Here is a 14,405-nt window from a genome sequence, read left to right as displayed (position 1 = left end):
TAGGGTTATATTATGAAATCTCAAAATGAATAGCTGATCACTAAAAGTGTTACATTACATTTTATCAGATTTCATAACGTTGTTATTAAAAGTTACTGAATTATAGATATGCTTGTGTGGCAAAAATGAGTGGCACGATCCAAGATTTGTGCTTCGTACAAAAGAAACGGCATTGAGATAAACACACCTTTTATTTAACAGCAGTAGGTTTTTTGAGGAAAGGTAATGTTACTGGTTGTATTGGTTCGTGTAAAGTCTTAAATAAAGGATTCGGCAGGGGTGTGCAACTGTGCATATTAGAATCTGGGTAACTGATTGTTAGTGGAAAGAAGTAATACAAGGGGAACAAAGTATAAACTGACAGTCAGTGGATCTAGATCCAGAATAATTATCAATAAAAGAACAGAAGAATATCTTAACTAGAAACCCAATGAGTTTAGAACAATGTACTACATGTAAGAAACAGGTCTATTAAAAGGATTCACTTCTCTGAACGGTCTTCAGATCCACTAATCATTGTGTTACTAGGAACAAAACATGAACATACTTCACCACCTCTCACTCCAGTCTCTGACAGATGGTCCAGTCATGTGTACAGCCATCTTTTAGACTATTATCCTTCACAAAAGGTTCCACAGTGTATAACGAAGCAAATCATGCCATTAAGCCAAACGCACATGATGTGGCTCCGGTACCTGTGGGATTACCCCAGAATGTTTCAGTCCCTCAAAATGCACAGGTATTTTAAGTCTCTCAATGTTTCCTTCCTAATCTTGCTTCTTTCCATCCTCTGCTGACTGTGATGTCCTCTGTAGAAAGTATTTTGGATTACGTAGACATCGGTAGGCCAGGAGCTGGGGTCCCAGGGCATACAGAACATTGGAGATCATAAACACCCACCAGGAATCATGGGGGACACGGTAGGTGTAAGGTGTCCGGTGATAGAGGGAGGATCCTATGTGCGCAAACTGGGCCTGAAAAAAATGTAAAGTTATATTTTCCAAAATATAGAGGACTCATTAAGTAACACAAACAAGATTAGAAACTATGGTACTATACACCAAATGTATGAAGGTTCTTATATGAGTGAAATCAAATAACAGATGACTTGTGTTACAGTAAAGGAATATTCTACTTACTTGTGCAATAGCACCAGCATATATTAGAGTCCAGTCCAACATCCAAGAACAACCAGGGGTCAGCAGACCATAGATGGCCAAGCATTGAAATGGGAGCAGATAGAACATAGAGACCAACATCTGGATAGATATGACAAACACCAAATTAATACTGATACAGTGTATGCCACAAAAATAATATATGCCAACATATTCGTGCTACAGATGAATGCTGTCAACCCCACCTCATAAGCCTTTGCCCAAAAATGTAAGTCCAAGGGTACTCACATTAATCCTATGTACTCTAATCATACTCAAAGAAAAAGCAATTATTATTTGGCAATTGCTATGAGCGTGTGCCGCTACTCTGCCGACAGTGGTGTACTTACCACAGGAGCTGCCCTTAGCCTTGTAACTGGCTACTTTGGTAAATACATCACTAACTGGGAACCTTAATGTGCTGCTATAGAAGCATGACAGTAAACAATTGCCCCGATTGCATTATATATATGTATATACGCAAACAAAATATATTTCACAATGTTTAATCCCTTTTATAGTCATGCTGGTCTCACTATGTATACTTAAGTATAATATAAATATACAGTACATAAAGTGCACTTGCCTGAACCTTTGGATAAGCCACTGGGTCCCTTAGGTATGGTTCGTACTGGTAGATATAGGTGAAGCAGGAGTCCGAAGGACAGTCAAGTGCAAGCTGCAGACAAACAACATGGCAGTTTGCACTCAGGATAACAAGGAGCCTATTAAACCTTAGACCTTGGGCATTGGATTTACTAGCTATTTTGTCCGTAAGGCTACAGTGGACATTTTAGCAAGGGTAAAACACAGAAGAATTTTGGTCAGTGCCATTTGCCGAGTTCCCCCAAGCCGAGTCTTCATTAGTTTCAATAGGGACTTGGTTAAGCAGCTACACTTGTTGATCTGCGTTCCTCATGCTAAGCAACTCATGGAAGACATTTAAGGTGATTTTCCTATGGACACTGGCAACCTTTGGTGCTTATTTGGACCACCATATGTATTATAGAACTTGGCAAGTGCTAGTACTTAGGGTTCATTTTAAGTTAGCTCAATTGATTGCCTGCTCTTGGGCCTCTTCACTAAAAGCGGATGCTATCTCCCTTCTATGGGCTCTAATTACAGAGTCCATTGCGTCAACCTATTTTGGCATGAGTGGCCATTGTGTAGGACCCTATGAAGAGTCAATGGTGTATCATATGTGATTGCACTTGCCACACTGGCTGAAGATTCCTTCCCCTGCTAATCTGTAAGGGGGCAACTTCTGATGCCATAAATACTAAAAAAGTTAGGCATCCTGATACCGTTCAAGTGTTGTACATCAGCAGATTCATTCCAAGTGCATGTGAAATGGCACACGTTAATGACAAATGTATAAAGGTGCAGGCTAGAGAAGAATTGAGGAGATCTTATAAAAATGTGAGTGCGGCCCACCACTTCACTTCTCTCCGGGTGCAATGTCCCGGGAATCTTAGATGAGTCCCAATGAGCTCTTAATTTAAATAACAACATACAAGAGCCAACACATACGGAGGCCTCTCTCCCATCACACGCAGGGTGCCCGCTGATCCATCTCATCGTAAAGACACAGAGAGAGAAACACATTGGAAATGTGTCCTACAGACTATAAATATCCTGATGCCTACTAAGTGGGAATAAATGTATAGATGTGACGGGGAGTGTGTGGGTGAACAGGAAGGCAGTCACAGAGTATGCAGTATGCATATAAAACACTGTGTCTCTGTGCTAGTAATACTATGATAAAGTGCAGATGTGCCTGGTAATAGCACTACCTGTACAAGAAATAACACATTCTAACTGGGATGTAACAAGGGGACTGCACGGCGGCTGAATACGAGCTATATACCTATGGGTGGACAGAGAGGGAAGCCAGCGATGCTATTGGCTAGGCTACATTAAAAACAACCTTTGTTTTCCCAGATCTTTCCTTTTCCTTGAGATGAAGAGACCAATTAACAAGCATATGTGAGCTGATTCTAACTCATCAGTCCCAGGTAATGGAAACATTATGGCCTAATGTTGTAGATCAACTGAAGAGAGCGTATGAAGAGAGTACTTTCAGATAATAAAGGAGAAGACTAAATAAGGCAGTGGATTCCTATCTGCTACTCCATTTTTGTTACTACATAGAGATAATGGACACCACATTAAGAGGAATAGCATATAAAGTGGATTTGGGAGAAACAATTAATACCTGTGTGGCTAGTTAGTGGCAATCCAGCCTCTGAGACAGGGGTCATGGTGTATTAAACATCTCACGCTTACCATTCCTCTGAAGACAGTAAATACAATAGCAGCCAGCAGGAACAGGATCAGCGCTATATCCAGCGGCCGTTGCAAAATTCCCTCTCTGTGTGCCATCTCCACCTGCGTGGTGACCACAAAAATGGTCAGAATGAGAGGAATCACCAACCCTTTTTAATGTCCAGCTATAAGACAAAATCTCCCTTTTTTTTTATCTTTTCTCCCTTTATGTTACCTTTTCAGCTGGGGTTTTAGCGAGGGAGTGTTTTTCTCGAAAGATCCTCATCCCTGCCCAGAAAGGGAGCATCAGATAGGGAGCATTTAGGAAGAAAGCTGGGCGGATTTCAGTGCCATATTTTCCTGTAATAAAAATATCTTACACTTAAATGTGTTCCATAATTTATTAGACCAGGGCATATAGCAGAGCATATTGTATGTCATTAAGCGAGGGGAGCCTATAATCCTTATATCGTGCCTTATATCATGATTTTACCTATCACAGTTGGACATATCAGCATCAAAAGTCAATCCTAATGTACAAGCCATTGTATGATCGCTATGGATCCCATCTGACTTATACATGGATTTTTTTGGAGTCAAAAATATAAACCCAGTGTCTTCTGTTCATCAAACTAAAAGAGACGAGGACAGACCTGCGTCTCTCTAAAAGGGATTTATCAAAGTCAAATATTGTACTATTTTTTCACGCAGTGTGAATAGCTGCAAAAGCTCATCCAGTATTTAATAGCCTATAAATGCTAAAAAAAAAATCAAGAAGTGAATGCAATCAATAATTATTTTTTGTATTTACTACATGTGCTTTTAGATATTTGCGTCTTTCTACATTTTATGCAAAGCCAGAAAAAGAAAATAAGGGAAGAGATAAGCATCTGACTCTGCCTTTGATATATTGACAGTACATCATAGCATGAACTATGGGGGTAATTAACAGGTACATTTCAGTGCCTTACCAACCACATTCCCAGGCAGGAAAACCAGCATACTCATGATTAGAGAGCCCAGCCAGAACTGCCCCACTGCCTTGTAATTCTTCCTAAACACAAAAAAACAGATGATGTTAACCCTTCCGCAAAAACATAATGGAGCTTCACATCACAACTGTTGCAAGTGTACCAGCTTCAAGCCTAGTTAAGTTGGCTCCTGTAGGTTGCATATAAATAGATGTACAAAGATAGACAGCAGGGGATATTTAGAATGAGCGAGTCTAGGCAATGTAAAAAAAAAAATGCTGAGCAGTTACCTTGGAAACCATTCTAATATCACTACTGATTGTTTAACATTTTTTTTTATTATTGGCCAATATCATTGAATTGTGAAAAAATGATTTGAAAATACACATATTTGGGGGGAAAATGGACTTGATTCGTTGACCCTTTTGAACCTTAATTGATTTTAACAGAGGTTGAAAATTCAGTTTACAACTCTGCCCCTTGACGAAACCCCAACTTGCTACACTGAAATGAAGAAACTTAATGGAAAAGTGGAACTTAAGAAAACCACTGCGTCTCAACACAGCAATTATGTAATTGTATGTATGTATGTATGTATGTATATGTGTATATCTGTGTACATCTGTCTATCTATCTATCTATCTATCTATCTATCTATCTATATATCTATCCACACACACTGGTGTTGTTTGATCAGATTACTTTTAAGTCATCTTACAATTTACATGATATTTTATTAAGATGCAAATGTATATAAGGGATTCAGCTATCATACATAATTAAAGTGCATATAGTGGCTAGAGTGTCCTTTTAGAAACAGGGACACATTATGTTCGCGCTCAAGCCTCATTTAGTCAGAGGCAGCAATGGCTGGAAGTTTAGCCATTTTTAATAAATCAAAAAGGAATAAAAATGCTATTATACTGTATAAAGAAGCAAGATCTGGCATGACTAAAAGAAAGGTTTGGGCATTTACAGTACTATGAACGATGTTTCTAATGCTGCATTTAATTCTAAAAGTGTTAAATTTGGCAGATAAGGTGGCAGAACACCTTTAAAGCCCAGGGAAGTTAAAACATGATATCATGTGAAACAACACCATTCACTGCCATTTAGTACAAGCCGTGTGATGAGAGTCATTTAATTATGCAGGAGGCAGAATGTCTACATGCGACTCACTCCTATGATAAGTCATCCGTACAGTCTGAATCCATAGGACCATGAGGAACAAAAACACCAGGTGGACCTATCCTCCATTGGATGGAGGTGGAGAGTTTGTGCAGTGTAGGGAAGGTTAACCCCTTAATGACAAAATGCATTGTTTTCAATGGGTTTAGGGACCACCCATTGTCCTTAATGGGTTAAAAGAGAAGAACAAACATGGTGTGAAGGTGGTCGGGTCTCCTTCATCCCAGACCTGTACAAGCCATAGGTTACAGTAGTCAAATGTTGCATAGATGCCTATTTCTCAACTGACAATGAACCAGCAGCCCTAAGTTATAACAAGAAATGGTTCAAACCAAGTCCCAGTCTTCAAAGCAAATCCCAGGCATACTTTTACTCATCCTGGCCTCTTTAGACCCCTGCCCGAACGCTTGTGGAGCCGGAACGCTTGTGGAGCCAGAACAGGATCTGACGGGCAGTAACATATCTCCTGCATGCCAAATAACTGTAGCTGGAGAGCAGGAAAAAGGGCAAATGCATACGGGGAGATTCTGGAGAATCCCCCCCATGCTTTTGCAGTAGGGGTCCTAACTGGGAGCCATCATATGCATCAAAGTGATTATGATGGGTGGGGTGTGACTTTAATTATATTAAAGCATACAGAGATGCTACAATAAAATTCTTAACTACCGTATTTTATTATTTTGGCATAAGTCATACTAATTCTTTTTTGCTGCTATTTATGTTTTTTGTTACATAGAGACATGAACACAATAGGGGATCCTAATAAGCAAGCTGAAATGGCTTTTTCCTTACATTGTTTCTAACAGCAACACAAAAAGGTGAACAAATTACAAATGTTTCTTTAATCTTCCCACTACTTTTTACCCATGAGCTATAGCTGCCAGCATAATCAGGTACAGCAGGTAATGCACAGTCCCGTCCCAAAGACAGATGAGGATTCCGTGTGAAGTGCGGAGGTATGGCTCCCCCTGGAGGAAAAGTAAAGTATATACAGCTAATTATTTTTACGTAAATTAAAATTTACCTAAACTTTTTTAATTAAAGGGACGGTTTAATGTTTCAAATAGCCCCACCAACGAAGAATGCACATGAAAGTACTTTTTAAGTACTTTTTAATAAAAATCTTTGCTAGATTCCACAGCTGCAGTGCACCATGTCCTACACAGTCTGCCTCTGCTTCCAATTTGCCAATCACTGGCAGGAAAATGCTCCCATTGAAATCAATGAGACCACTTTCTGATAGGCAGGGGTCTTGTTAGACCCCTTTAAACTCTAACCTGAGACAGTGCTGGTGTGAACATGCATGAACCTGATTGCTGGTGTGTCTCTTTAAGGTAAGTGCAATACATTTCCTTTAATCACAATTTTCAGTTATTATATATTTAGCTATATTTTTTGACTCATCTACAGACACCAGACAAGCCACAAGGCTTGTTTTTCCCTCAGAAATCTCATGGTGCTGCCACAACCACAAGGGATTCTGGGTAGGCGCATGCAAATAAGGTCAACGATGATCACCTTTTGCCTCTATATCCACTTTATACATGGATCCCTTGAAAGTAATTGCCTGCTGTACAGGACAGCCTTTAGACAAAACTCGGGCTAAGAGGTCCCTACCCAGAATCCATTGCGGTTTCTGAGGGAAAAACAAGCATTCTGGCTTGTCTGGTGTCTGTAGATGAGTGTTTAATAATGCTTCTACTACCCCTTATTTTTAAGTGGAAGAGTTTTCCATCACCTTTACCCACCATAACATGACGAAGAGGTATTTTGCCTTAAACAGTAAAATATATTTCACAAACAAACAGTATAAAAGTTTAGCTTTTAATTAGGCAGGTTTATAGCTATTTCTTTTGCATTGTTGCTTCACCTCTTTCATGTAGAACTCCATGAACCCACTGATGTATCCATCTTCTTCCAGCCATATTATCAGGTCAATGACACTAGTAAAGGAGAAGATAGCAAAAACTAAAAAACAAAAAATATGAAATGTATACAATTAGTACACAATCCATAGAAATTTACTTTAGATTACACAAGAAAACGATATTGTAGTCCTGGACTAGTTCTTAATTATTTACAATATGTCCTGATTTATTGTGTCTTCTATGGTCATTAAAAAACACTAATGGAGTCATTTTATGTACATTAATAATTAATAATAATTTGATTCATAATTTTGTAGACATTATATTATAAGATTTCATATGGCAAAGAGGTAACTATGTCATTTATGTATTCAGGAAATGTAACATTTTATACGGTTATACAGTAGAAAATAATATCTAAATACAGTATGTGTATATAAATAATAGTAACACTAATTAACAGACCAAAGATGGTAGTTAGACCCAGGGCCGCCTTTAACATCGATTGGACCTTGGGCAAGCATTTCTTTCTGACCCTTGTGACACAGGAAAGAGAACAATACTATGCCGATCATATAGCAAATGAATGTCACTTAGTGAATTGAAACGGATATGCCAGCCTTAGCTGTTCTGGTGCCCTGTGTGGTCCTCCCCATCCTCCCCTCTCATCATCACCCCCAGAATTACTTTGTCCTCTACTTTACTGTGCCACACTTCTCTTTCCTCCCCAGTGTAGCCACAGATGTTGTTATGGGCTCAAGAGCTGCTTTGGGCCACCCAGGAAGGACTGGACCCCAGACAACTGCCCCTTTTGCCCTGCGTTAAAGACAGCCCTGGTAAACCCTACATGTTGGGCTTCAAGTCTTACAGGTTTATGATCTGCTCTGTGCCATAGGCTGCTTCCGAATTTGCCTATATGTTATGGAGGGCCCTGTCTACACGGAATAAAATAAAGGGGTCTTAACTTACCATAGAACAGGGGATCACTAGGTGGATCTCCTTGCATAAAGATGACCAACAAGACCAGCAACCCAAGAAGCACTAAGATACCAGTTCCTGCTATGGAGATGGGGCTGAGAAAAAGAGAGTAGAGACAAGGTCACTCAACAACAAATACTTATTATACAGTAGGACATTTGGGAATTATATATACAAGATATGTAGTTCTAATTATTTTGCATTGTAAACAGATGTTCCTTTTTTTAACACCCCACAGGCTAGCATGAAACCGCCGCACCACAGTGACCCTTTTGCTAAATTACTTTAATATCTGCGTGCCAGCCGTAAAATCTCTCCGATGCCCCGTCATTGAATGCTGGATCGTGTGCCTCGCTGCAGGCCTGCAACGTCTTGCAATAAATGAAGCTAAAATTATTCCCCACCATAAAACGTTATCGCTAGTTAAATCCTACTGCAGAGGGTGATAATGTGTCCTCAGGAGGTCACAGTTCCGTAATTCACTTAAGTCTTTTCACGACATAATCAAACTTCTTATGGCTCTAGAAACATCTGGTATGGATCCTTGGGACTATGTTTGATGTAAGAGCCTCGTAGGAATACCGCTGTATCAATCAATATCACATATATATATATATATATATATATATATATATATATATATGTTCCTCTTAGATCCATCAATCTGGTCTTAAAGGGTAAAAAGCAGTGTATGGTCCCATTTAAGTACAAAATGCCAGTAGTATGTTTAAGAAACCCCCACCAAGCACACACATATACTATATATATATATATATATATATATATATATATATATATATATACACCGTATAGATAGATAGATAGAGATGGGAGGCTTTTCCACTTATCTACCACCCTCTTGGTAAACTCCTTACATTACTTCTAAGCCTCTGAACCTCTAGTTTTAGGTTGTGACCTGATATTTCAAATATATATTCCCATATTCCCACCTGTACATTATACAATCCTTTATTTTCTTAATCGTTTCTATCATTAGTATCAATATATTGGGTTTTGCATGCAGATTTCCCAAAATGTTTTATTTTATAGGCCCTGTCTATACTTTTGTAATTAAATGCAGCATTAGAAACATTATTCCAGATACTGATTCATACCCAGACCCTTCCCAGAAATAATCATTAAGTTGTATAAGATTTTGCCTCATTCGTATTTTGCCAGGAACACGTAATAGCCACATGACACAAAACGCAAGCACTGATAGGCTGTTGCCATAGAAACTGAAACACCTCCTTAAGGGTTTATTTCTTTAAATCTTCGGAGGAAATAATAACAGATCTGCAAAGGTTTATTGGCTTAACATAGTAGTCAGTGTTTTGGCTAAATGAAACAACGCTTTATGTGCATCTTATTGCTGTTTATCATGAATTATTTAACAGGAGAAAAATGCAAAACGTGAATAAATAAAACAAATATGCTGATATATTATTTATTGGAATAATAGAATTGTTAATAGGCTATTAAAGCTAAACAGCGACTGCAGATGAGTTGGAAAATATGTGTTCATTGGCACATTTGTATTAGAAAGTGCAAACTCCGGGGAATTTTTCCCTCATTGCAGGCCATGTCGCGTAGTTCACGGTTAGATGTGTGACTTATTCACAGATTAAACAATGCATTATGCAGGGTTTATTAGGTTCTCGGTGAAGGATACACCCACTGTCTAGCACTTCATAATGCATAAGATAAGTAGGTAACTCAACTCAGTGCACCTAGAAGCTTTTGGTTTAGCGGCCCCGCTATTACCGCCATTTAATGGATATTTCTATATTATATCCTGGCATTGTATGAATGTTGGTAAATGTTTATATATATATATATATATATATATATATATATATATATATATATATCTGTTTGTGCTATTGCATATTGATGGCCTGCGTACAACCAGGGGTAGGTAGCAACATTCTATGTGAAGGACACTTGACTAAATGCCCCATAAGAAACAATGTCTTCTACAAGTCTTATCATGGATACTGGTGTCCGATACAGGGGGGCAACCCTTCCTGGGGTCTAAAAATAAAGAGCTGGTTCTTAACATTTTCTGTGCAGCTTCTAAATTCTGCATAGTTTTGTCCACTTTGTGTGCCAAATGGGTTAATGAAGTGTGGCAAAGAAACACGGATATGGTGAGCATAAATAGGGTTAAAACTCAGGGATTTAGCTCTCTGGTCCAAACCCTGAATTATTGCAGCTTCTTCTGGGAAGCATACATGTTTAACTGGAACCTACCGAGCGAATATTTTGCCACAATGTTTTATTCATCAGAATATGTTATACACAGAAAATTCAGGCTTGGTTTATTAACTGTTTATGATTCAGCGCATCACTCTGTGAAAGGTGGCCACTTTCTTCCACACTATCGGAGTTGTGTATAAAGAGCAATTCTGCTGCAAAGTGGAGCAATCAGCAGGAAAATTCTATTAGTTGCTATGGTGATTGCACCAATTTCATGAATTTAGATCCTTAACGCGAACATCATCTCAAAAACAGTTAATAACCAACATATCCCATCCTCCATTATCTCAATAAAATACTTTAGCACATCAGGTAGCTGAAATCTTTAACCCTTGTTGTGCCACAGGACTATGTAACACATGCTATGCTTTGGAATCATATTAACTAACTGTTTTTATGATATTTTAACAGATATTTGTTATATATATATATATAATGTAATAAAAATATAGTATATATAGTATTTTTGTCTATGTTAGTTCTGGTAGGTGGCACTTCCTTTCATTCACTTTAATTCACAAAATCCCAGTTACTAAATGGTTACTAGTTTTAGATATTCAACGGGGGAAAAAAAATTTGATGTGTTACTGCATAAAATATTTTTCTGTGCGATCCTTTACCTCCCGCAGGGCCCTTTAACACATAGACTTGAGGTGCCTTCTGGCATGGTAAGTGTTAAAACTACAGTGGTTCAGAAAAAAAGTCTAACTTTCTAAATCATAAAAACCATAATATTAAAATATTTCTATTTCTTGTAATAATACTTGATACATAACACATTTTAACCTATACAATGCTAGGGATAAACGACATTTGCAAGGATTTAATTAGGGGTCAAATAGACAAAGTAGACAAAGGGATTTTTATGTCTCATAAATTACTAAAAATGAATGCTGTGGGGACAAAAAAAAGGTTTGTATTCATTTTGTGAGCACTGTTGCATTACAGTGGCATGCTTTCCTGGAACATCTCATTCTTTACATTCTTCATTCCTAAGGTATCCTCTTCAAAGTATATTCCCTAAAGGGAGAGTTGACAGGAGAGTTGTGTTTCGGCTCCTATACGTTATAAGGACCAATTCCCAATAAGCTTCCGCTGCAGGAAGCTCTTGGCTGGCCCTGTATGATGTATAGTTAAATTAGTGAGATTTCTCCAGTCTCCTCACCCATTGAATTATGCATTACACAGGGTCAACTCAGTACTTGCTGGGTAAACTGGCTGGTGTTGGCCCTTCATATACCAATGGTTATTGGTTAGTATGAATTATACAACGACATACTTACTCTGACATGGTAGACATAGAATTCACCACATAGGAAACAGGAATAGCAGTGAGGGAAAGCAGCAGAGGGCCCATCGGCTCCGGGAGACGCATGTCTGCAGTGCTTTCTGTTTGCCAACTCCTGGGATACACAGGTGACCTGGACCTCACCGCATGAAAGCCTGCTGAGCTGGGAATCCCAGGACAGGTTATTCTTGTTCACGACGAAGAGAGTGTCTACAGGTAGAGGAGGAGGAGAGACCCAGCAGCGAAGCGAAGGGCTCGAGTTTCCCTATACAAAGTTCACTGCTTCCTTAGCATGCTAGCTGATGTTGCAACACAGATTGCTGATAAAAGAACACATTTGGGCATGTTAACCTCTGCATGTTCAGATTGCCCCAGGGGATTCTAAAAAAAGAGCTGGACACATTTCAGTAGAATCTACGAAAGAACTCAATACTTTGGATTCATTTTTCACCCAGAAGCCAGACAGGCAAATTCCAAGACATCAATGTAGTAACTCTGTCCAGTTCTCCACTAGGTTTCATTGGAGTTTCCAACGGTACCGTGGCTGTGTCCATAAAGGGTTGTTGGATCCTCAACGGACAGTGACGGAAATAAAACTTATTGGCACTTTAGGTGGAAAATAAGGCATGACTGCCCCTTAATAAAGAATGCTTAGTGGGTGTCAGGTGTCCCGTAGTACGCAAGCAATGTGCCTCTCATAGCTTTTAACTTGTGCATTGGCAAGTTGATAAAAAAAAAATAACGTCAACACTTAGTCCTCTGCCAAACTGTCCTTCATGATTCGGTGGGAAATAGAACTTAAATATCACCTTTAAGGGTGGCATTGAGAATGAGAACCATGAGTGACCGCCAGCCATTTTTACAGATGGCCCTTAGGTCCCTGCAAAATTGAGTCGTGACTATGCTGGAAGGGGTTACAGAAGCTGGCACCATACCTTGTTTGATTTCTCAAAGCTATGGACACCTTGGTCAGGGATATTTAGCCAACCAGCTGCTCCATGAGAAGAATGAATCTTATGTAAGTATGTGGCACATTTTGCAACTAACGCTAAATCCTTGTGGCACTTGTATGTTAAGCTGAATATATGCCTGAGGAACAGCTTCCCACAGAACTGTTAACCGCAACCATGCTGTGGCGAGTAACATGTTCAGTGCGATTGTTGACCACCTTTATGAATATAATTGCCAAAACAAAGCAGGTCAGTGACACAAATACAGAGGACTGCAGACCTGCATTATGACGGCATTAAGACACTGTTAGACAGTTTACATATTAACAAGTTACTGTATCAATCTTTATGTGTGATGTAATATAACAGGGATGTAAATAGACAAGCTTTGCGGAGTCTCAGGACAAAGGTGGTGCCACAAACTGGTGCCAATCGGCTCAAGACAACCTTCACCTTGTGGTCCCTGGGGCACTTCACCACTGTTTTCGGTCAGCCATTAATGTTTTCAGGGATCAGTGAGGTAGCTCACACAACAATTATGCGACACAATAACAGGAGTCAGGGTGACCACATTAGCCATTAAACACATCTCTGCAGTATGTCAGGTGCTTAAACTCACAGAAGGGAATAAGCTACTCAGTTACACATCCCATGTACTGCAAGCCAGCGCTTTACACGGGACAGTAAGTAACACAAGAAATGTATTTGTCTCCTGGAAAAAATGGCCTAGGTGCATCAGAATTCAGAAATCCAGCCTTCCGGCGTTCTTAAAAGAAATAGATAATGGGCTGCTGAATGGGGTGGCTTAGGTGCTGTTTTTGATGAGTTGTATTTGGACTCTGCCCCCTACCTTATCACAATATGTGGCAGACACACACAGGACTCTGCTCTGACCTAGATCAGCTATGAGAGATGTTATTCCTAGCAATAAGAGCTACCGGGTGCTTCTTTGATAGCTCACTTGATCCATGCTTTTATTAACACCTTCTTACCAGACATTCACAGAATTCCGAAAGCAGACATGGAAGCAATTACCTGTTTTTAGTAACAATTTATTTTCTTTCACGAAACAGCAAATAATTGTGCTGCTTTGAAATATCAGCAGTTTCTATGACATCACTATCTGCACAATCTTCAGGTCAAAGTTTTCATGAATCACAAATGAATGAGTGAAGGGGATTTTAAAACTAGTATAGCCCAGCCTCCTACACAAACTTATCTGAGGTACAAACACCATTACGGTTTAGGTCATGGATGAAAATGGATTGTAGGGCAAAGATTGAAAAGTTGTCTTATCACCATAGCAACCAATTAATTGTTCCTGCTGACTGGGCCATTCCATGGGTTTCTATTGTAATAGGAATGTTGTCAAGGTTTTCAACAGAAGACACTTTTGAAACTATAATTTTATAAGAAATCAGGTCACAAACTATCCATCACAATATTACAATCTTTGTCTCCATTATCCCAAATACTGCAGT

The 14,405-nt window shown here is 39.1% G+C and overlaps 1 protein-coding gene across 1 annotated transcript; it reads right to left on the bottom strand.

Moving 5' to 3' along the window:
• Positions 1 to 767: 767 nt before the first annotated feature.
• LOC149280835 (transmembrane 6 superfamily member 2-like) lies at positions 768 to 12,061 on the bottom strand. The gene is made up of 10 exons (XM_089500012.1): positions 11,970 to 12,061; positions 8,419 to 8,522; positions 7,452 to 7,549; positions 6,446 to 6,549; positions 4,394 to 4,476; positions 3,658 to 3,782; positions 3,444 to 3,545; positions 1,744 to 1,836; positions 1,140 to 1,259; positions 768 to 974 (listed from the first exon to the last, which is right to left on the bottom strand). Exons 1-10 carry the CDS (start codon positions 12,059 to 12,061, stop codon positions 768 to 770), a joined length of 1,128 nt encoding a protein of 375 aa, XP_089356138.1.
• Between the last annotated feature and the right edge of the window lie 2,344 nt (positions 12,062 to 14,405).

Source organism: Sceloporus occidentalis, unplaced genomic scaffold (genome assembly GCF_023333645.1).
Source record: "Sceloporus occidentalis isolate IW3139 unplaced genomic scaffold, rSceOcc1.0.p SCAF_145, whole genome shotgun sequence".
Classification (NCBI taxonomy): Eukaryota; Metazoa; Chordata; class Lepidosauria; order Squamata; family Phrynosomatidae; genus Sceloporus; species Sceloporus occidentalis.
The sequence above is the reverse complement of the archived record's forward strand: the minus strand, read 5'-3'. Positions and strand labels throughout refer to the sequence as shown.